Source organism: Malaclemys terrapin, chromosome 16, assembly GCF_027887155.1.
Source record: "Malaclemys terrapin pileata isolate rMalTer1 chromosome 16, rMalTer1.hap1, whole genome shotgun sequence".
In the NCBI taxonomy this organism is placed as follows: Eukaryota; Metazoa; Chordata; order Testudines; family Emydidae; genus Malaclemys; species Malaclemys terrapin.
In genome coordinates this window covers 28297105-28320158 of record NC_071520.1, presented here as the reverse complement: position 1 = coordinate 28320158, position 23054 = coordinate 28297105, and the positions used below count along the sequence as shown (strand labels likewise).

At 43.0% G+C, this 23054-nt stretch overlaps 1 protein-coding gene across 2 annotated transcripts; it reads right to left on the bottom strand.

Annotated features, from left to right (window-relative positions):
- Nucleotides 1–397: 397 nt before the first annotated feature.
- Nucleotides 398–21261, bottom strand: TRAFD1 (TRAF-type zinc finger domain containing 1). Of its 2 annotated transcripts, XM_054006908.1 has the most exons (13): nt 21188–21261; nt 20375–20466; nt 19748–19810; nt 18193–18328; nt 18067–18120; nt 14711–15125; nt 9914–10180; nt 8935–9008; nt 8052–8279; nt 5211–5340; nt 3771–4083; nt 1804–1876; nt 398–1397 (listed from the first exon to the last, which is right to left on the bottom strand). In XM_054006908.1, the coding sequence occupies exons 3-13, from the start codon at nt 19795–19797 to the stop codon at nt 1353–1355; spliced, it is 1785 nt and encodes a 594-aa protein (XP_053862883.1). In that variant the 5' UTR covers nt 19798–19810; nt 20375–20466; nt 21188–21261; the 3' UTR covers nt 398–1352. The 2 variants fall into 2 exon arrangements, with proteins under 2 accessions (XP_053862883.1, XP_053862882.1); XM_054006907.1 differs by lacking the exon at nt 21188–21261 and having other exon boundaries at nt 20299–20386.
- Nucleotides 21262–23054: the final 1793 nt, after the last annotated feature.

The following is a 23054-nucleotide window of genomic DNA, read 5'->3' as shown; positions in this document are numbered from 1 at the left end:
ACACCATAATAGAGGCTCAACTTAGATGTATCCCCCACATTAACACACATAATAAGAGAACCAAAAAAGAGCCACCGTGGCTAACCAGAGCCCAACTGTCTACACTCCAATTAAAGACAGCCCCCTTCACCCAGGCCCCAGGCAGCTGGCATGGGCCAGTTGCAGTGTAGATGTACCCTCAGAGCCCAGAGAGTACACCACAATCACAGTTATGGCTAAACTGAAGAATAAGCTGGAAATTTTGAAACCAAAGATGGCTAATGAAAAAAAAATGTGTAAAGTTTCTCCCCAGAAGAGTAGTTTTCCAATCCATTCTGCTCAGCATAATTTTCAGTCAGTCAGTCACTTTCTAGTGTCTGCCTAGACTTTGTTTCAGTTTACAGAACAAAAGACAGACCGGTAAATACAAATTTTATTACAAGTAATTTAAAAAGGGCTCCAGTACAGCAAAAGAGCAGTTTTGAGAGAACGGAAGCCCGTAGGACTGAAGCTCCCACACTGTGGATCACAATCCCATCTGTAGATGCCTTTAGGAATACTGGGCACTTCTGGTATTTAATAGACTTATAGGAAGACAGAACCACCATAAGTTACAATATGTATGACTTTCCCCACCTGATTCCCAGGCCAGGTCTGACAAGATAGAAGGCTTAGGGCAAGTCTTGACTGTAGAAATAGATAGTTAATGCAGCATTACTGCCAACAGCAGCAAGCTAAATGGCTGAAGGGGGAATAGGTTTAAAGCCAAGCCACTAAACTCATCCCCTGATCCCAAACCTCAGTGAAGTTAATTAAGATCAACTGCTCATTACAGAGATATATGTTCTGCAACCGACCTCTGATCAAGTCAGACAAGTATTGAACTCTACTGTAACTTACTAGGGCAGGTTCTTCATCCAGAGTAATTCTGGCTGATTGTTTTGGGTTTGATTAACAGGGTTGCTGCTCAGACATCTATTCATTTACTTCAATGATGAAGCAATGGATTACTTCTGCTGCACACTGCAGAGCCAAGGCCTAGCACATTAAAAGGAAACCCCTCTCCAAACACAAACAAGCAGATGAGATAAAAACAGATTGGTCCTCTGATACTGCCACTATAGACCACCCAAATAGCAGCAATATCAAATTTACACTTTGACATTTCTGTACAGCGGCTATAGTATGCGTTACTCCCACAAACTTTTAAAAACAAACAATTATAGAAAAATCACTGCCTAAAAAATGTAAAGTTAATAGAAAGTCCCCATTGATGGTGGCAATATAGCAAGTACTTGCGCTGGGATAAATAAGTACTATAGTGCATAGTAAGAGAGCTTCAAGTGCTAAATATGCGCTTCATAAAGGATCGATTATTCTTCCTCAAGATGGCCAGACTCTGGTTTCTGGGATTTTGCCTGTGTAAGGAGGAAACAGTAAGTGAAACATGCATGTCATTTTCACAGACAAGTTGAATCACAACATGCTCTCTCAGACTTGATCAAGGAGCAAAGGACACCGCCTCAAGTCCTATAAGGAAGTAGAATAGTTCAGACTCCTGCAAACACCAAGCAATAGTATATTACCAGAAAGGGCAGTTCTTTGCCACTCCAGAGGAGATTGAGGACAACAGACAGTCAGCGTGAGCTCTCTCTAGTAGCAGCGAGCAAGTCATTAGCAACTACCTGTTCCACAGAGAGGCAAGCTCATGCTTGATGTGGGCTGCTCAAAAGACAGTAGTAAAAATAAACTAAACCTTTTAGTCTGCCATTGAAACGCAGAAAAAGAGGCCATCCAGCACCCGGGAAGAGCTCTGAAACTTACCTTTGTGCTCCTGTTTCTGAAATTGACAGGAACATTTGCAGTCCTAGGACTCCTGCCTGCTTCGTTTCGCACACTGCAGAGGAGAGAAGTTGACACCATTAGACAAAGCAGCTCTGCAAATTCAATCCTCTTACAGGAACTGGTTTAATAAAAGAGCACGGTCCTCCTGATAAATGAGCAAGAGTTCCATCATAAGCCCCCAAAACTCTCCCCCTCGGCCAGTATCCCAAACTGCTGAATCTTGGGATCAGAGAACAAGATGTCTCCCTAGTTCACCTTGGTACTTGGATACGAAATGTGGGGCAGAATTCACAGAGCTTTTGGCCATGCATACTGGAGGCTGGACCCAATAGCAAGGCAAGTGGGTGTTAAAGACAGAACTATTTCTAACCAGTGGCATCCCAATAGCAAGAATGCTACTGAAATATTGGGGGGGGAACAAGATTAGACTCCTTTCCATGAAAAAGGAGAGTGCATGTAAAAGATGTACCCAAATACATAGGGTAATACCAAATTCAGTCCATTTCACGGTCAGATTTTAAAAACTTGTAAATTTCATGATTTCAGCTATTTAAATCTGAAGTGTCATGGTGTTGTGACTGAAGGGGTCCTGACCCAAAAAAGGAGTTATGGGGGAGGGTTGTGGTTCTGCTACCCTTACTTGTGTTGCTGCTGGAGGGGCACTGCCTTCAGAGCTGCACGCCCAGCCAACGGCTGCTGCCAAGCTCTGAAGGCAGCAATACCACGACCTCCCTAAAATAACGACTTGTAAACCCACCCTGCATCTTCCTTTGAGTCAGGACTCCCAATCTGAGAAATGCTGGTCTCTCCCGTGAAATCTGTATAGTTAAGGCTACGTTTTAGTCACAGGTATTTTTATTTAGCAAAAAAGTCATGGACAGGTCACAGGCAGTAAACAAAACTTCATGGCCCATGATCTGTCCAGGACTTGAACTATATACCCCTGACTAAATTTTTTTTTTTTTTGTGGGGGGGGGGGGGAATTGGGAGAGAGGAGGGACACAGCCCAGTGGTGCCACGGGTGCTCGCAGGGGATACCACAGGTGCTTGGGGGGCTGGCAGTCTCCCTAGGCAGCTCCCCAGAAGTGGCGACATGTTCCTCCCTCAGCTCCTAGCTCCACATGCTGCCCCCACCCCTGCAGCTCCCATTGGCCAGAAACTGTGGCCAATGGGAGCTGTGGGGGCAGTACCTGCAGGCGGAGACAGTGCGTGGAGCTAGGAACTGAGGGAGGGACATGTGGCCACTTCTGGGAAGCCTTCCAAGGTAAGCGCTGCCGAGCCCTCACCCCCTGCCATGCCCCAACCCCTGGCCCTCTCCCACACCCAAACTCCTCCTGCTGAGGAGGGGATGGGGCGGTGGCCTGAGACTGCTCCAGCAGCAGCCAGTGCGGCTGGCCAACGTGCTGCCTGAGCTCTTCAGGCGGCTCACAGGCCAGCTGCACTGGACATTGCCAAAGTCACGGAATCCGTGACCTCCATGACAAACTCGCAGCCTTAACATAAAATATGCAGATGACCAGATTTCATGGGGGAAGACCAGATTTCATGGTCTGTGATGCCTTTTTCATGGCCATGAATTTGGTAGAGCCCTAGAAATAGGTGCCATAAAACACAGTTTCCTAGAAAACCTGTTTTCCTCTTAAACTTATTACTACAAACCCAAAAAGACACCAGCTAGTCAAACTGAGTGCTGCCTACCCCAGTCATAGGCAAAATGTACAAGGATCTGTGGTGGGGTGATGAGAAGACCAGTGGACGCAGAATTCTCCTCCTTCTATCAAGTTTTGATGTCTGCACTAGCAGAAACAAGCCCTGAAGCACTGCCTCACCCTCACCATAGCAGAACTAGATTGGAATGGACTAGTTGTCCATTCATAAGGATGCATCCCCAGGAATAGCTTACAGCTAAAAATTCTGTCCACCACCACACTGAGCAGAGAAGCTACCTTGGTCGTGTTGGAGACATCCTTGGGAAACTGGGTACGTAGCTTTCAGGGTGGATGTTTTGCGTGGATCGCACAACCGGCCTGGGGCCTGTTCCAGATTCAGTTGTGCCTCTGCTTCTCAGTCTTCGGTCATTACCATCTAAGTTGCTGGACTTCCCTTTTTGAGTCAGAGCATCATTAGCTCTTACAGCACTAAAAGAGGTCAATGGTACGCTTCTGGCAACTGCCAAGTTGCTTAGTGATCGGCTCTCTCGTACAGCATGGGCAAGGCTCTGCTGCCTGAAGTCTTCTAGATACCGAGGTGAAATTTCCCCTAAAGGAAAGTCGGATAAAACAAAACATGCTAGGAACAGCAATGAAATAAACTGACCAAAGCAAGGAACAAGGATCAGAACAAGAGGCAAAAAACAAACACCTTGATAAAAGCTTCTGGATTTCAAAGCAATAACCTAGATTTTTAATGCAATACCATATAGTCTGAAAACAGACCTGCACCAAAGAAATATGGTCTTCACTGACTACTACAATTCCCCCAAAATTCTAAGCAGCTTTGGAGAACTTCCTTTAGTAGTACCTTTTTAAAAGGGTACACAGAGTATGGTTCTGTGATGGCGTTTAGGTCAGTGCTATAGTGCTTTTTTAAAAAGCAGAGTTTTGTCTACACTGAAGTTACACATTTTACCAGATTCACATGGAGACTGAACTTCTTTAGAACAAACTTACGGGCATCTGTTCATTAAGGGACGCTAGTATAAAAAGTTGCTTTGCTTGCATTTTAAAAAACTGGCTTATGGGCAAAGTCACCACCTGCCATAACAGTTAAATTTACATACTAACTTCAACCAACACACTGGATGACCCCATACACAACTTAAGTAAACTAGTCCATTTCCTTTTGGCAATTTAAGGTAATACATATGTTCTGGAGTTTCTATTCTGTGATTTGTTGGGTTTTTTTAATTTAGTAAACGTTCAGGATCAACTTCTATCCTCTGATATCCATGTACGATTTCTATTGTCACTTAAACCTCTCTACATGCAACTAACTACATAATTTGACCCTAAGGGTGCAATAAAAACTGATGAGGAGGCAAGAAATTCAAAGTTCACCCCATCATTAGTTATGGATGGAGTTAGCAACATACGCAGACTATAATCAGATTGGTCAGTTTCCACTTGCTGCACAGGGCTGAGTAATTTCAAGTTTCTCTTTGGTTGTTTGTGTGGGGCTCCATGCTTATGATTTAGTAGCATTTTTAATGTATGTTGCAAGTTATGCCATGTGAAACAGAACAATGGTATAAGGGTGGAGTTAGGAAGTTCTAGTCCTTATCTAGATTAAACGTGCATTGTTCTTGTTCTGTTTTGCAGTTGGAGAAAATGATCTTAAAAGCATGAATAGAAAGCAGCCCAGGCTGGAAATCTGTACTTTGCCAATACCTTGATGCCGGATGCGTCTTCTAGATTCTGGCGATTCTGATCTCTCCAAGTTGTCTTTGGGAGGCAACGGTTGTGAGGATGGCAATCCCACCCCTGGGCTGGCAGTGGCTGGGCGTAAATCACACTGGTCCTAGTGCAAGAGAGATTTTGATCATTTCTGGACACTTAGAGAACACTTAATTCCTGTGAAAGCTTTGAAGGATACATCTTCCCTCAAATGCCATGGGGAAGTAAGGAGTGGTTTTGAGAAAAGAATGAGAGACAGGCTTGATAAAAGCATGCTCACAGCCTCACTTCTAGATCACCTGTTGAAGTACAGCCCAGAAATAGTAACTAGTTGACATGTGGTCTACGTAAGATGGAGTTGATGACCTCAGTCTACTTCCTATAGTAGAAGTCACCACACCATAATTGGTGTCATGCTTTATGTCCAGTTGATGCTTAGCCTGTCATCCTTAGAGATGATCCCTCCAAGCCAAGCTGAAGCACGTGAGCAAGCAATCTGCATTGCTGCTATAGTAACAATGCAACCTGGCACCCCATCAGCAGGAAAGTCAGAAGGAATATTGTCACCCTGCGATCAATGTAGCTTAAAAAGCCAAGTGAGAAGTATCTTCAAGTGCTATTCCCACCCCAGAGCATTCATGCCAGTTTCCCTAAGTTTTACAATTTATTTTTTTTAAATAAATATAGTTTCTCTCCCTCTGTTGCTGTGTGAAAGAGCGTCACTAAAGAGGGGAAACGGACTGCACTAGGTGCTGTCAAATGCACAAACTGAAAACAGAACATATTTGCCATCTTTCAGTTACACATATTAGGGATTACCTATAGCACGAGAGGGTTAAAAACAAACGTGAGGATTGTAAAGAGAAGGGTGTCCCTTTTAAATTTGATAACCACAGGCCAAGAGGACGGTAAGAAAGTCGTACGCAACAGCAGCTCAATCCCAGTCACTCAAGATCCTCTGAGGGAGCCCCAAACTGCATATTAGGATCAGATGTACAAAGGCACTTTATCCAAATGTCTTTCTACTTTCAAAAGGCAGAAATCAACCTGATGTGGAAAGCCTCAGCCCTCAACTATGATCCAAGATGCACTGAAACTCCCCCTACTATGGAGCACATGCTATAAAGCAAAGAGGTAAGCTATGCAAGTTTATCAAATTAACTTCGAAAGATTACTACCAAGGTCAAGGGTGTAAAATTACAACTTCTGTGTTCCTAGAAAAATAAATGCATAACTAATCTACACAGGGCACAGTTTTCATCATACTTGGACACTACAAAACCATCCAATTTGGATGTTGGTTCATTTTCCAGTTCACTTCAATTCCTTTCAATATCCTCCCTTCTCTATCACCTGAGACATCTCCATTACCTTCTGTCTCCCAGGCTTGTAATCTATATGTGGGAATGAGAAGGTAGAAGATACAAAGACTGCAGGTTTGGTCTCATCTTCTCTTACTTTCCCTTCATTCCTTCTCAGTTTCACACCTTGCAGGTTAGTTTACCCCTTCTTGCTGGGTCCATTCCACCTGAATGGTAACTGGCCACTCAGCCCAGTCTTACGTCTACCAGGGCCTCTACCTGCCTACCCCTAACTCCTACTCCATGCTTGATCTTGTCTGTGTTAAGCTAAGCACTTCACAGTGGAGACTATGACTTATTCCGTGAAGATGACGTTTTGTATATTTGTAGCACTAATTTAAATATAGTTCATAGGAATACAAATCATCCCTTCATACTGATGGCAGTGGCCTTTCTTCAGGAGATTGCCGGAGTGAATTAGTGGGCCTAGTGCCTCTCTCACACACACACAAACATGATGGTACTGGTTTCCCCTCCTGATTTAAACAAGCAGAAGCCATGCTGCAGCAGTGCTGGCAGACTCTTGAGCCAAGTAGCAGAACAATTCTCGTATAAACTCTGCGATACATTTACGGGACAGGGTTTCACTTGACAAAAAAAAGCAGAGGAAGGTTTAAATAAGTTTGCAAAATAGATCCTTTTTGTCACACCTCACAGTCTACAGCTCATTAGATCTGAACATGCTGTGATAGGAAAGTTTGCAAAAAAGTGTCTGATTATGGCAAAATGTCATCTGTTTGGCAGCTTTTCACTGAACAGTAGTTAAACCCAAATACATCATGAAGCCAGAACACATCAGCCAACAGTATCTGAATTTAGGTCAGACTCTAGTCTCAGATGACCTGTCTGCATGTCATCTTCCCTTTCAAGAAGTTCTGCATCAGAGAATTGAATCTGTTCATTCATGTGCATTAATTCAACAGGTGCATGAGCAAGAAGCCAAGATAATGAAAATGTAAGACAATTAAAATAGGAGTTCAGGTTTGGATAGGGAAATAAAATAGGTCTCTTGTGAATACTTCAGAAGAACCCAATGGGAGAAAGATTCAAGAACTTAGACATTATGGTTCTCTCTGCGGAATTATTTGCCCTCACTGTTAAGAGATGGAAGGTGGTCATGCAGAGGAAGGTATTATAGTGAAGGAGTGAGAAGGTGGCAGTCAGGCGCTCCTAAAATGTGAGGATTTATGCTGTATTGCTTGAATGCTTTTTGCTCAGACTCCATTATTTGGAAAAAAAAAAAAATTTCCACAACTGTTCCTTTAACATGAGCCCCAGTATGCGCCAACATCTTGGGGTACAGATCATAACCCCTATGTTGAGAGAGGACAGATTCAAATGACAAGTATGTGAATCCCTGGACTCTGCAATCCCAATTGCAGCCTCTGAGCATTACCATGATTTCAATATTTACTACTAAGGAGTCAGATTTGCTAGGTCTTGTAGAATTCCATCCTACAAATAGCATTTGTACCTGGTGGTGGAAGAGTATTTCCTCTTCTAACTGAATGCCACAGAATTCACATGGAATGATGATGCTCCCTTCGGTCTGTACCGCTTCTTGCTGCTGTGGATATGTAGATCTGCTGCTGTGCAGTTGGTCTAAGAAATCTTTAACATGTCTGTTGTATTCTTGTCGCTGACTTGGGGAGGAACCTCTTTTACTGAACGACGCAAAGGCGCTTGCTGGGTTACAGCCTGTCTGTTACGTGGGCAACGTTGGAAAGAAGGAATTAGTTATACTTACAAAGCCTTCGTGTGCCAAGTAATATCTGAACACAGAGTAAAACAGATCCACCCTCTATTTCCAGTACATACTCTTAGTATTATAACCACCCAAAATTATATTCCACTTCAGATATCCAGTTAATGGGACAAGAAGGTTAAAAGTAAGTTGCTATGCATGGTGAAATTCAAAACTGAACATCAGTAGTTAACTTATTTATTTTTCACAATGTATGTGGTTTACTATTGGCATTTCACTTCACAGGAACAAGAAAGTTAAATTTGTTTCTAGTGCTAATCCAAGGAACAGCACAGTGAATGTGTTTTGATGAAAGTTTTGCATTAGTATTTTTAGTTTATTAAGACATTTCTACTGAATATTAGGCTTTGTAAGGTTCTACGCAGATGTAGCATCCTGTAAGCAGTGTTGGAGTGTGTTCCCACTAAGTATGCTAAACTGCTCCAACAAAATTCAGTTTCTAAATAGAAATTGTACTCAGAAGTGCTAGCATCCATTTCAGTAAGCCTCCTGCGTATACACCTATAAAATGGGGATAATGATGCTTACCTCCTTTGACAAAAAGCACTTTAAGAGTTAAGTATTATTGTTATATAATACAGAAATACCAAACCTGATGGAGAATCAGGTCTTCTTCAGGGTAGAGTGCCTCACAAAATTCACATGGCAACATGATATCATCATCATCTGTGAGGTAAATAAAAGGATTAAAACCCCCTACCATTAAAAGGGGTAACAATCAGACTAACCAACCTGTCTTCAGAATTTCTAATCCATGAGATCATTCTGTTCTGGACCACAGAGGAGGGATTATAGCAAGTCTCAGGGCAGTAGTCATTCTACTTTCACATTTATGAATTTTACAAGGGGGGGGGGGGGGAAGAGAAGAAGAGGTCACTTTTTCTAAAAAGTTTGAAAAGGATTTTTTTTTCCTCCAAAACCTCAGTTCTTTAGTCCAATACAAAAAACTCGTTATCTGCCTGCCTATGGATGTTACACAGTACACACAAAATTTCTTTTTAAAATAATCTGGCACTTGGATAATACAGGAGAGTTCCTCTTTAGCATGTTTAATCTTAAATGTAACATCACCTGCTCAGTTGTTACATCTCAGTACAAGCAGGAATAAGGGGTTTTTTGTTTTATTTTGTAAAGACATGGCAGAACTACAGCGTTAAATCTGCTAGTATACGGTTTTCGAAACAAGTCACTTTTACCTTCCCATATTAATATGCTGTACTCCTCTTTTGGGATAGACAGATATCAATATCAAATTTCACTAGTTAACAAATCTTAAGAGACTATTGTCTATACATAGAAATGTTGCTATTTTAGCAGGCAGCAGTCAAAAATTTAGGGAGCTGAAGATACAGTTCCAGAAAGGAAGGAAAGACTTCAAGAATAGGGGAGGCTTTTCTGCACATTCAGAGCATTTCTACATCAGATGTCGGGGATATCTAAAGCAGTTTCGAAAGTCTCAAAGTGCTACTGTTCTGGCACTGAGTCAGAATATCTCCAAGGAGCTAGGCATGAGAGTCCCCCCGATCATCAGCCAAAAAAAAGTTTTTAAAGAAAGCTTTTAAAGAACTTACTTTTTAGCTGATCCGAAGCGTTAATAGACGAAAGATCATGGGAGAAAGTATCTGATTTGTTTATTTCATTAAGCTGCTCAGATGGCTTGGACTCTTTGGAGTAGAAGTTCTTCCAGAAGTCACTGTGAATTTCAGCTGCAATATTGTTGTGGGGATTATTCTCACGTTGCAGGCTAAGGGCTAACATATAGTCTAAATTGGAATTCTGTTCTCCATACAGAGAGGACTCCGTGTTTTTATTCCTCTCCAGCCGTTCCAGCTCATCCTCTTAAACAAAGATATCAGAAGCTGTAAGTATCAACTACATAGTTTAACAGTAATTATAATTTTAAGAACAGACCAAGTAAATAAAACAGAAGTTCACATATGCAAACGAGGGCAGAATTGGGCCCCTCCCCCCCAGCACTCTTGTTTTACAACAGATAGCCAAAGCCTCAGAAAGACACTTCATGCCTTATATTTTGGAATGGATTAAGGGAAACTAATCCTTACCCTTTCCTGTATTTTTCCCCCGTCTAGCCTGAGAGGAGGGGAACTTTGTTTCCTTTACTAGCCATACAATTGGGGGAAGGGATAGCTCAGTTGTTTGAGCATTGGTCTGCTAAACCCAGGGTTGTGAGTTCAATCCTTGAGGGGGCCATTTAGGGAACTGGGGTAAAAGTCTGTCTGGAGATTGGTCCTGCTTTGAGCAGGGGGTTGGACTAGATGACCTCCTGAGGTCTCTTCCAACCCTAATCTTCTAAGATTCTAATTCTTAAATTTAAACAACTTACTAAAGGACATCTTTTTTTCCATCCCTTGCAATCTTTAAATCACAATTAGACACTTAAGAAATAAGCTCTAGTTCAACCAGAAGTTGTAAGCTTGATGCAGGAACTACTGGAAGAGCTTCTGATATGTATCATGCAGGAGGTCACAGTAGTTCAGCATTATTTCTTCTAGTCATAAAGATCTATGAACCCGTAACAAGTCTTATGTTTCCAGTCCATCAATGAGCAAAGTCCATTCACCTACTGATGCAAGCATCTGACTCAGATACAGATTAGTGGGATTATGGCTGTACAAAGCGAGGCCTCTAAAAACATTTCAGGAAGGAGTATTCAGACTCTAAATGCCTGCAATGACATTTACATGCACTGATCTCTTCACCCATATGGGGATTTAAACACTGAAATCAGTGGGGTTCTAATAGGCTTTATTTTGTACGTTAGTATGGCAATTTGATACAGTACGTTTTAGCATGCAAGTTGTGAAAACTTTTCTGCACCCCTGTGGCTTGAGACAATTCCTTCAGTGACTCACTTTAAAAAAAAAAAACAAGTTTTTTTAATATACAAGATATGGCTGATCACAACTTTAGAGACCTATATTTATGCATTGATGAAATCTTAAATTGTACATCTCTTAAAAGGCACATTTGTTTATACCATTTTTAAACTCAGGTTTCTTAGATTCTCATTAAAATGAAGATACAGGTGTTCAGTAAGATTAGGACTTTAAACATGCTTTAGCAACACATCTGTGTTGGAAGACCCCACTAAACCATGTATTTACAAGGTACAGGACACTTCCAGGTGATGAATAAAAAAAATGGGAGAGGATATTCTGAAGACCATTAAACACAAATCAGTCATTAACTCCCAGGAAATGCACATGCCAAGGCTGTTACTGCTGTTAGACAAGCTGAATAGGAGATCAAAATAAAAAAGGCGTATTTGATCTTTTTATGGGTGATGTACATAGTTGAAATTACAAGACCTTTCTTGTACATTAGCCAGTGTTTAAATCAACTCAATACTCCATTCAGACTAATAGCAAGTTTATGATTAAGCAGATATGCAAACTTTTAACCTATGAAATTAAACCTGAGTCTTTAAAAAAAAGCCAGTCCCTTTAAAAAAAATAAACTAATAACCCTATAGTGAAATTAGACAATCTTTTAATGATTTTCTAATTCAAACCAAAACACTCAGGAGTTGCCATTTTTTTTATTCTTATTTATTGCTGTTCAAATCCATCATTGCTGGTCTTCAAGTCTCGTGACTCTACATGGTTCAAAACAAAAATCTTCAGTTTTCAAGCTATATCTTCCAAAGGGCTTTATTCAGTTTAACTAGAGGATCAAAGTAATAGTCGTTTGCTAAAGCAACAGTTCCCCAGTGAATCCCTACACTACACAATTCTTTCTTTGAACATGAATATGAATTCTTACTGCTTCTTCAGGATTCACACATTGGTATTTCATAAGCCACCTTAGCTCACGAGCTTCAATGGGAATAACTGCAAGATAAGGTCCAAATCTTTCCCCTATCTGTTCAAAAGCAACCCAGTAACCAGTATCTCCTTCAAAGAAAAACCTATTCCAGGGCCCCAAGACAGACCAGCTGCCCCATTATCTGTTGGCATCCTCTTCCACCAGTGTTAAGAAAGGGTAAAAAACAAGAAGTAACTGCATGACCAGGGACACAGGTCTCTTCCCACTAGTCCAGCTCAATCACTCACAGCCACATTTCTGCATCCAGTTTAGGAGACCCAGAAGAACAAGTCATCTCAGCTCACTGCTAAAGTACTCATTTGAACTCACTACACTACAGTAGTCCAAATGCTCATAGTGGGTGTGGCTGATCATCATTGCACCTATTTTTGGGAACTAGTGTGCACAGAGGCTTTGGAAACGTTTTGGACCCATGAACTGTGTGGGGGAAGCCCACTGCCTGAAGACAGGGTAAGAAAGAATTACAAGTTCACCCATGTCCCAACCATCTAACTTGCATGCCAGCTTCATTCTTTCCAACTAGCTCAGGGCTTGGAATGAAGTAAGGTTTTAACACTGGAAACTCTTTATCAAGTTCCTGTTTTGAACATGGAATGTAGCTGTTATCCCCCCACCCATGAGGGCCCATTGCAAAATATTGAAGGCACAGGTGGGCAACCTCCATGTTGGCTAAAGGATGACAAGTGGTCCATCTTTACCTCTCCTTGATTTAGTTACCTCTTCCGTAATCCAGTCTGAAGCTTTTCCTGAGTGTCCTGGAAAAGTTGCTCTCCGGAAACTGGACTGGAATTTTGGCATTCCCTTACTGCTTAAGGACGTAAGACTGACTATACTGGGTCAGATCAATGGTCCATCTAGCCCAGTAACCCGTCTTCCGACAGTGGCCGGTGCCAGGTGCTTCAGAGGGAACAAACGGAACAGGGCAATTTATCAAGTGATCCATCCCCTGTTGTCCCGGCCCAGCTTCCTTCAAGTACTGGTTACATGCAGTAAAAGGCTGCTCTCCAAGAGTCTGTGTCTGCCTTCTCCGTGTTTTTTTGGGTGAAGAGCTTGTGGGAAGTGTCTCATCTTTGTCTTCCTCCTCCATGGGGCTGCTGCTGCTCCTCCTCCCTCTTGGTTGCCCTGCAGCTGCTGCCGCCACCTCCAACAAAATCATTAAGGGCAGCGAAGAGAGATCCAGGCAGCAGCTCCACTGCACCCTGCTGCTCATCATGGTGGCAGCTATTCCTGCTCAACAGTTCCCACACACCCCCGCCCAGACGCCATCTACTCCCCCAGCACAGAAAGCTTGTCAGAACCCCAGCGCTCCATCACACTGCAGGACGGGGACCCAAGAAAGACTGAACTCCTCCATGCTGCCGCAGTTAGAAAATTGAACAAGTATTCAATCTGAACTCACCATATGATCCAGAAATTTTTTTTTGCACTGAAATCTACATAAAAGGAGGAGGGGAGAATTCAGTTCCTTCCAAAATGTTCAGTATTAAGCAGCCCAATTCTAGAGGTTCTCTTTCCAATTTGGAAATTAAGTCATTTATCTTCTCAGTTTTAATAACTAAATCTGATGAGTTATTTCACAAGCAGGTGAATTTTAAAGCAAAGGCCATTCATTCCGTCTTCAGCAATGCTACATACTTTGAATACCTCTAAACATAAAGCAGAGCATGTGTTCATGGAAAGGATGTCTTCTAGGCATGGGGATTTGGGATATTAGAACTTAAGTGGAAAGAGGCATTTATAGCACCTATGTCCATACAGGCTGCTGCTGCAAAAATGCTCACCATCAAATATGAAAGACTGCAGAAACATCTTAACTAACCTTTAAGTCAAGCACAGAGGAGTTTGACTGCTAAATAAAATGGACAGAATTTGAATGGATGCAAGCCAAATTTTGTTTCTAGATAAAAGATTCATGCTAGTTATTATTAGTAAGCTACACGTATCCTACCACCAGATATTTCAGAAGTCATCTACTCAATTGTTTTATATCATTGAAGTTCTATTCTGAAGTAAAAAAACTAAGCATGCATGTGTGAACTCTAGCCACACTTCATTAGAGGTTTTCTAATTATCTGACATTTCCATACAGCAGTGTTTCCCAAACTTGGGACACCACTTGTGTAGGGAAAGCCCCTGGCGGGCCGGGCCGGTTTGTTTACCTGCCGCGTCCGCAAGTCCGGCCGATCGCGGCTCCCACTGGCCTTGGTTCATTGCTCCAGGCCAATTGGAGCTGCTGGAAGCAGCGGTCAGTACATCCCTCGGCCCGCACCACTTCCAGCAGCTCCTATTGGCCACGGTTCGCTGCTCCAGGCCAATACACAAACCGGCCCGGCCCGCCAGGGGCTTTACCTACACAAGTGGCGTCCCAAACTTGGGAAACACTGCCATACAGTGCACAGGTATAGAGCTTTCACTTAGAATCAGACTTTATGGTCAGAAGGGACCATTATTAGTTACCTAACTTTAATTTAAAGGTAAAAATAAAACTTATGAATGTATTATCGCCCTTGTCCACACTTTACCTCGGTTCTGATCTCTCTGCATTGCTGATGCATTTCTTCTGTTAATATTCTTGGAAGCCTGGTCTCCTCCAAAACTGCTATAAAATCGGCCTTCCAGTGGCCCAGACATCCTCTGCAGAGGCCCAGCATAGCCATCTGAACTCAGAAGGTTTCTGATGGTTTGAAAGGTACACAGGTTTGCAGCCTCATCTTTATAGTTATAACGTGACATTGCTTGGCTAACTCTTTTTTCTTCCACCTCCTTCCCACAAACTTCAGGGTGCTCTTTCAGATCTTTCACCATTACATTGCGACCACATTCGCTACATGTTTCAGTCCTCGTTCCACAGTAATCCTCGTGGTCCTGAAGTTTATTGAATGCAAGCTCTATCTCACAATGTTGGCAAACTGCAGGACGCAGAGGGCATGCTGATGCCTAAAATATAAAATTGAATAACTCGATACATGCACAGTCTTATAGTTATGCTATGCTTACTTACTGCCCAAAGAAGGTACCCAGTTCACTGTTTTATTACTGAGAGATGCATTCCAAATTGCTTTAGAGATTAATTGTGTCTTCAACTAGAAGCCAACCAGCCCATAAAAGAAGACTTACAACTTAAGTTACTATTTAAGACAGGGAGTACAAACTCCTGAGTAGTTATACACAGTATGTCTCGCTGGAAGTTCAGTGTATTTTATACAGGAAAAAGGAAGCACGTATTTACTAGACATCATACTTAAAAACAACACCCCTAAAAAAATTAACTAAACACTCAACGTGGATTTTTTTGGTTGTGTTTTCTACTTAACTGTCCCGATTGCCGCTGTTCATATTGCTTCATTAATAGTTATAGTACATGAAGTGCTTTGAGTAAGTTACTGCAACAGGAAATCAGAGGATCAAAACTGCATGCTTTAAAATAAGCCACATGGTCCAACTCCCTTCGCATCCCTCCCCATGCCATAGCTTTGCATTTGATGCTTATGCTGAAGCAGAATCCCATTTTTCTGTGACACACTTTTGTTCCACTGACAACGTTAACTCCAGTGACAATTTGTAAATAAGAAAATCATAGGAAGTAAGTGTTTATTGTTCCATGATTTTTTAAAAAACTGTTTAGACAAGACAAATCCTTAGATCCTGCATAAAGGTCAAGGCGGGGGGGGGGGGGGGGGGGGACCACACACCACACACCAGAAATAAAGACGACACTGAGAAGTGAAGTTGCCAAGCCCAATGCAACTATAGCCACAAGCAGAATTTTTAGCCTTAACCATTACTTAGGGACAAACCTAGGCCACCAACCTAAGCTACCAATGTACATAGACTCCCTCCTGTTGGGGAGCTTGGAGCTGCTTATTAGATTCATAGATTCATAGATTCATAGATTCTAGGACTGGAAGGGACCTCGAGAGGTCATCGAGTCCAGTCCCCTGCCCGCATGGCAGGACCAAATACTGCCTAGACCATCCCTAGTAGACATTTATCTAACCTACCCTTAAATATCTCCAGAGACGGAGATTCCACAACCTCCCTAGGCAATTTGTTCCAGTGTTTAACCACCCTGACAGTTAGGAACTTTTTCCTAATGTCCAATCTAGACCTCCCTTGCTGCAGTTTAAACCCATTGTTTCTGGTTCTATCCTTAGAGGCTAAGGTGAACAAGTTCTCTCCCTCCTCCTTATGACACCCTTTTATATACCTGAAAACTGCTATCATGTCCCCTCTCAGTCTTCTCTTTTCCAAACTAAACAAACCCAATTCTTTCAGCCTTCCTTCATAGGTCATGTTCTCAAGACCTTTAATCATTCTTGTTGCTCTTCTTTGGACCCTTTCCAGTTTCTCCACATCTTTTTTAAAATGCGGCGCCCAGAACTGGACACAATACTCCAGCTGAGGCCTAACCAGAGCAGAGTAGAGCGGAAGAATGACTTCTCGTGTCTTGCTCACAACACACCTGTTAATGCATCCCAGAATCATGTTTGCTTTTTTTGCAACAGCATCACACTGTTGACTCATATTTAGCTTGTGGTCCACTATAACCCCTAGATCCCTTTCTGCCGTACTCCTTCCTAGACAGTCTTTTCCCATTCTGTATGTGTGAAATTGATTTTTCCTTCCTAAGTGGAGCACTTTGCATTTGTCTTTGTTAAACTTCATCCTGTTTAACTCAGACCATTTCTCCAATTTGTCCAGATCATTTTGAATTATGACCCTGTCCTCCAAAGTAGTTGCAATCCCTCCCAGTTTGGTATCATCCGCAAACTTAATAAGCGTACTTTCTATGCCAATATCTAAGTCGTTGATGAAGATATTGAACAGAGCCGGTCCCAAAACAGACCCCTGCGGTACCCCACTCGTTACGCCTTTCCAGCAGGATTGGGAACCATTAATAACAACTCTCTGAGTACGATTATCCAGCCAGTTATGCACCCACCTTATAGTAGCCCCATCTAATTTGTATTTGCCTAGTTTATCGATAAGAATATCATGCGAGACCGTATCAAATGCCTTACTAAAGTCTAGGTATACCACATCCACCGCTTCACCCTTATCCACAAGGCTCGTTATCCTATCAAAGAAAGCTATCAGATTGGTTTGACATGATTTGTTCTTCACAAATCCATGCTGGCTATTCCCTATCACCTTACCACCTTCCAAGTGTTGGCAGATGATTTCCTTAATTACTTGCTCCATTATCTTCCCTGGCACAGAAGTTAAACTAACTGGTCTGTAGTTACCTGGGTTGTTTTTAGTTCCCTTTTTATAGATGGGCACTATATTTGCCCTTTTCCAGTCTTCTGGAATCTCTCCCGTCTCCCATGACTTTCCAAAGATAATAGCTAGAGGCTCAGATACCTCCTCTATTAGCTCCTTGAGTATTCTAGGATGCATTTCATCAGGCCCGGGTGACTTGCAGGCATCTAACTTTTCTAAGTGATTTTTAACTTGTTCTTTTTTTATTTTATCCGCTAAACCTACCCCCTTCCCATTAGCATTCACTATGTTAGGCATTCCTTCAGACTTCTCGGTGAAGACCGAAACAAAGAAGTCATTAAGCATCTCTGCCATTTCCAAGTTTCCTGTTACTGTTTCTCCCTCTTCACTAAGCAGTGGGCCTACCCTGTCTTTGGTCTTCCTCTTGCTTCTAATGTATTGATAAAGGCAGGTGAGTACCACCACTTCAAACTAATACAGCTAGCCTCTTACAAGAGTATCACTGATTAGCATGGATTTAGAAAGCAGATTAAACATGGGCAAAGCAGACCGAAGATCAGTTAGCACGGTAGCTATAATCTGAACAGTAAGGCTCTAGTGTCAGTACTGGAAATACACTAGAGTATTATCAAGAGCAAAAACCAAATATACCAACCTCATGATCCTCTAAGTGGCATTTTTCCATCTTCATATTACACTTACAAGTAACCTAGGAGAAACAGAAACAATTACTAAATGCACTTCATGAAGATCAGCTATTTTAAAGTAGAATTTATTTTACCTGCACATGTTCAGATTCAATGTGGTTTTCTATTTCAGATTTAGGGACAGACTCCTTGCAGAAACGACACACTCCAATATTTCTACTACAGTGGATTTCATGAATGGTGAAATTAGCTACAGGTATAGCCTTTTTGCTACAAGAAGGATACAAAAAAGTTACTCTTCACAAATTACACTGAAAACAAACAAACAAGTTTAGGATTCAAGAGAGCTGCCTGAAAGGAAGAACCAATGGTAAAAGCAAATAAGCCCTTCAGGAATTCATTGTTTCCATGTATTCAGGTTTGTAAAAGAAAAAAGCCTATCTAGGACTACATGTTGTGTACAGTCAGAACACACACACTTACCAAGTTAGACACCCAAAGTCTCCCAATTCATCAAATTAAGTCAAAACTCTGTTCAGCTCCCCCTTTGGGGAAAGCAGACAAGCCTTGCAGCATACTCAGGCAGTCACCAGATCCAGGCTGTCAGACCAGGAGTAACAGTTACAGACTCTGCAAAGAGCACTCCACCATAGTGTAAGTCAGGCAATCCTCCACTGGGCAAAGCTAGAGAACAGATTCTTCAGCTACGCTGCAATATTGGTCAATGGTTCAACCAACAAAAGATGCAATATCCCTGCTGTTCTGAAGTGAGGAATCCCTACCTTACTCTACTTTGGAGAAATCTATTGCTCTATCATGAGCGATGTGCAGACAGACTTACAGGTGGGACAAATCCATTCAGCCATTTGAAAAGTGTGTAATAGGGTAGTACTGGCCCTTTAAGAGGGAAGAGTACAATGCACCTGAGACTGGTCAGCTGACCCCAAACTGGGCTTAAGAGAAAGAGCCTGGGCCCTAGAGGGGAGGGAGATGAGAATAATCAGGTAGGAAAGGAACAGAGAAAACAGAGGTGGGGCTCTGATGGGCTGAAGCAGAAAACTCTGCAGGTTCTAGAGAGACAAGTCAGAAACCAGGAGGCCTGGATTGTGGGAGGAGGAGTCTCTAGAGCAGCAGTTCTCAAACTGTGGGTCAGGACCCCAAAGTGGGTCACCAGAGCTGGCTTAGACTTGCTGGGGCCCAGGTCTGAAGCTTCAGCCCCATCACATGTTCCTAAGACCCCAACAGGCTGGGACATCAGCAAAATGCTATTCTGTATGTATGACAAACACACAGCTATAATAAGCCACAAAAATCAAATCCTGTATATTTCAGCTTTCTTGAAACTAATTTTAAAGAAACATTTTAAAAGAGTTATCTGAAGGAGAACCAATAGTTTTAGTTGATTTCTGCTTCTTCTAGGGTGGAGTAGGGGAGGAGACCCCTAACAGCAGGTTCCATTAATATTATTCGGCTGTTTTCAAGGTGACACAGCAAGTTCTGAATACCGGTGAAGTGCCTACCGGAATATTTTCTATTCTTTTATGTTCATTAGAATTTTATATACCACTTGCTGCTTCCATATCTGAAGACATCTGCCAGCAATACAGCATGTTTCTATGAGTTTATGTAGGGACATTGTAATAACGTGCAATACACTTGTGCCAATAGTGCTGGACATTTGTTTCTTACCAATTGCTGCAGAGCTGGGTTTCTTGTTCATTAACTGCAGCCATATCCATGTTCTTTTGAAAGCTGGAGCAAGGGACAATTAAACATTTTCAGTTTCATTTCTGTTCATAAGAACAAATACAATTATTCATTCTGCTATTTCCTGTTTCTTCAGATCCTCTGGCATTAAATCACATATTCCATTATTATAAAAAGTGTTGCTTTCTCAAGCAGTCAGCAAGACTCCCCCACTGTTTAGAAACAATTGTATTATTAAACATGGTTTCAAGCAGCTCTTAAGAGTGTAAGGAACCCTAGCTGGCTAGTGAGGATAATCTCCTGCTGATTTTTTCCCTGAGATGTGGATGTCATTCATTATATATATAAATAACATATTACATATTACAAGTAAAATATTAACTCTGCAAAACTATGAACTATTTATGGACAGTAAAGCATAATTTATGCAATAAAATTTATACAGCAAGACCTAGAATTAAGACACCACTCAACAGATCAACAAAAACATCTTAAGGAAGACAAGCCTTAATAAAGATAACTGAAAATTTTACTTAGAAAAGCCTTGACTCCTGCCCCAGGTGATCATCTCTGACACCAAAAACAATATTTAAAACAAAAAACACTAACGTAGAATAGGTGACGTTTCTTTCAAATAACAGATTTTTTCCAGTGTAGAAAAGCCACTTCTAGCCAAACGCTGCTCAGGACTTCCAGTTACCCTACAGACAGGCGAAAGAGGTATGAGTTTGGTCTCCATAATCACGGTCTGGCGTTTCTAGTATAAAAACTGGAAGGAATAAAGCAGCCCATAGACCTATGCAAGGTAGGGGCAGGGTTTTCTGTGCACGAGCTGCATGTGTACTCCGCGGCATCTACTGGGCCTTAGAGTCAGCTGGGGGCATACGGGGAGGGATGCGGGGGGGCCCGAGCGGGGGGAGGGATGTGGGGGGGATACGGGGGAGGGGCAGGGGCCCGAGCGGGGGGGGACCGAGGACCGAGCGCCCCCAGGGGCCCGAGCGGGGGAAGGGATGCGGGGGCCGAGTGGGGGAGATGTGGGGGGGGACCGAGGACCGAGCGCCCCCAGGGGCCCGAGCGGGGGAGGGATGCGGGGGGGTAATGCGGGGGCCCCAGGGGGCCGAGCGGGGGGGGGGGCCGAGGACCGAGCGCCCCCAGGGGCCCGAGGGTGGGAGGGATGCGGGGGGGACCGAGCGGGGGGAGGGATGCGGGGGGGGCCGAGGACCGAGCGCCCCCAGGGGCCCGAAGGGGGGAGGGATGCGGGGGGGCCCGAAGGGGGGAGGGATGCGGGGGGGCGGGAGCTGAGCGCTCCCGGTCCGCGGGGCCATTGAGGGGACCAGGCCCCCCACGGTTAAGGGAGTGCCTAGCAGTTCGCCCTCCCCCGCCCCATTTCATTCCCCCCTGGCGGCCCGTTCCCCGACTCACCGGCTCCTCAGAAACCAAACACCGGGCCCAGCCTAGCGTTCTGCTTCCTACCCGCCGGCGACACCCGCTCCCCGCCTCCCTATTGGCCAACTGAGACTCGGCTAACGAGCTGATTGGCCGTAGCAGCCGTCGTTTACGGCTATGCTAAGCCCCGCCCGCACCATGGCTGGATTGGGTAATACAGAGGTCACTGGCGTTAGGCTCCGCCCCCTCATGATTGCCCCTCCCTCCTCTTATCAATAGATGCCTGGGATTGACCAGGACTCAGCGTGAGCAGTTTAGTGAGTGGAGTGGGTGTTAGGATTCCAGGTAATTAAAGTAAATTAATTTCCTGGACAGGCCTCTAAGCTGTAGGGGAACGAACCTGAGGGAAGCTATGTATAACTAGACAGACAATATTACACAGGTGTGAGATACTGGCCTCTGAAATGCAGTAGGGAAGGGAATCTCTGTTAGCAACTTTGAAAAACTAAACTCTAAATTGTCTCTTCTTTGTTAGAGCCCTTACTTTTTCCTGTTGATGGGGCAGAAAAGGGGATCATCCCTTTTTTTACTTTTGGGCAGGATGGCTGGGTGTTGGGGTTTGTTTGTTTTCTGGCTGTGTGAGTTTGCTTTGTAAATTGTGTTACACTACAGAATTCTAACTTTCTTTGATTGAAGCTGGTTTAAGATTGTGTTCTAATACAACACCCCCTTCAAGTAAGTTCTGAGAAGGAGCCCATATACCTACGTGTCTAACTCCACTTGAGGTATAGAGAGGTGTTTGAAATATAGCACAGAAATACCCCGGTCTCATTTCAAGTAGTCACAGATTGCACTACAGAGGTGAAAACGTTTGTGTGCTTTGAAGCTTTATGTTTATATGGGCAAGAGTTGAATGGACCCAATAGGAAGGCATCTGGGAGAACAGTATGTTATCCTACCAAACAAACTTTCTAGGAAAATCTGTCACTCCCCATTTGCTGCATATACAATATTGTACAGTATGCTAAAATTAGAGTGCCACCTGGTGGCTCTATTTCAGTGACACAGGAGCATGAGCAACTCTCCCATAAATTCTTTTGAGAGCAGGAAACGAGGCATGATGTCATGAGGAAGGGAGTAGCATGGGAGTAACCCAGCACCAGGAAGAGTTAATCTCCTCTAGCAGACTTGAGGCATCTCTAAAAGTAGAGTACAGCAACTTGACTTTCAATCAGCTACAACTTATAATTTAAAAAAATAATTTCAGTGCTGATGAAAGTTGGCAGATTGTCAGCCCTGGAGAATGAAGTCTTCTGCTTCTCCAAAGAACAGGGACAACATAGTCAAGCTTCCCCTGCATCAGTTGCAGCTCCAGTCTGATGAGACTTCATCCCCTAAAATGAGAGGGTAGTTCAGGTTCTGTTACTGCTCTGCAATGAGGATACTAGCTGTAGAAGTGTTTTTGTAATGAGGACATCTGCTTACTGAAAACTGGATTATGATGACTACCACATTCATGTTAGATTCCACCAAAAATAGTGTCAACTAGTCTGGACTGGATTTGTTCTGATGACCAAATAGTGAAACACTCTGCTTCCAATTATCAGTCCCTGAACCAAACAGTACCCCTTCTCTAAATCTAACCTGGAGGGGTTTTGGTAGCTATTTAGAACACTTCTTATGTGACAGCTTTTTTCTTCTGTGATTATGGCCTCAGAGCCATGCAGACTCATGAAGTCTGAAAGCTTTTTTGAGAGTATAAATAATAATAATTAATACATACTTAGCACTGATTGTAACTTGAGCCTCCATGTGAAGTTGAATTTATGGTATTGGACTATACTTAACTACAGAGTTGCAGTGGACAAGACTGTCCGTTGTTATTATTATGTTACACGGTTAT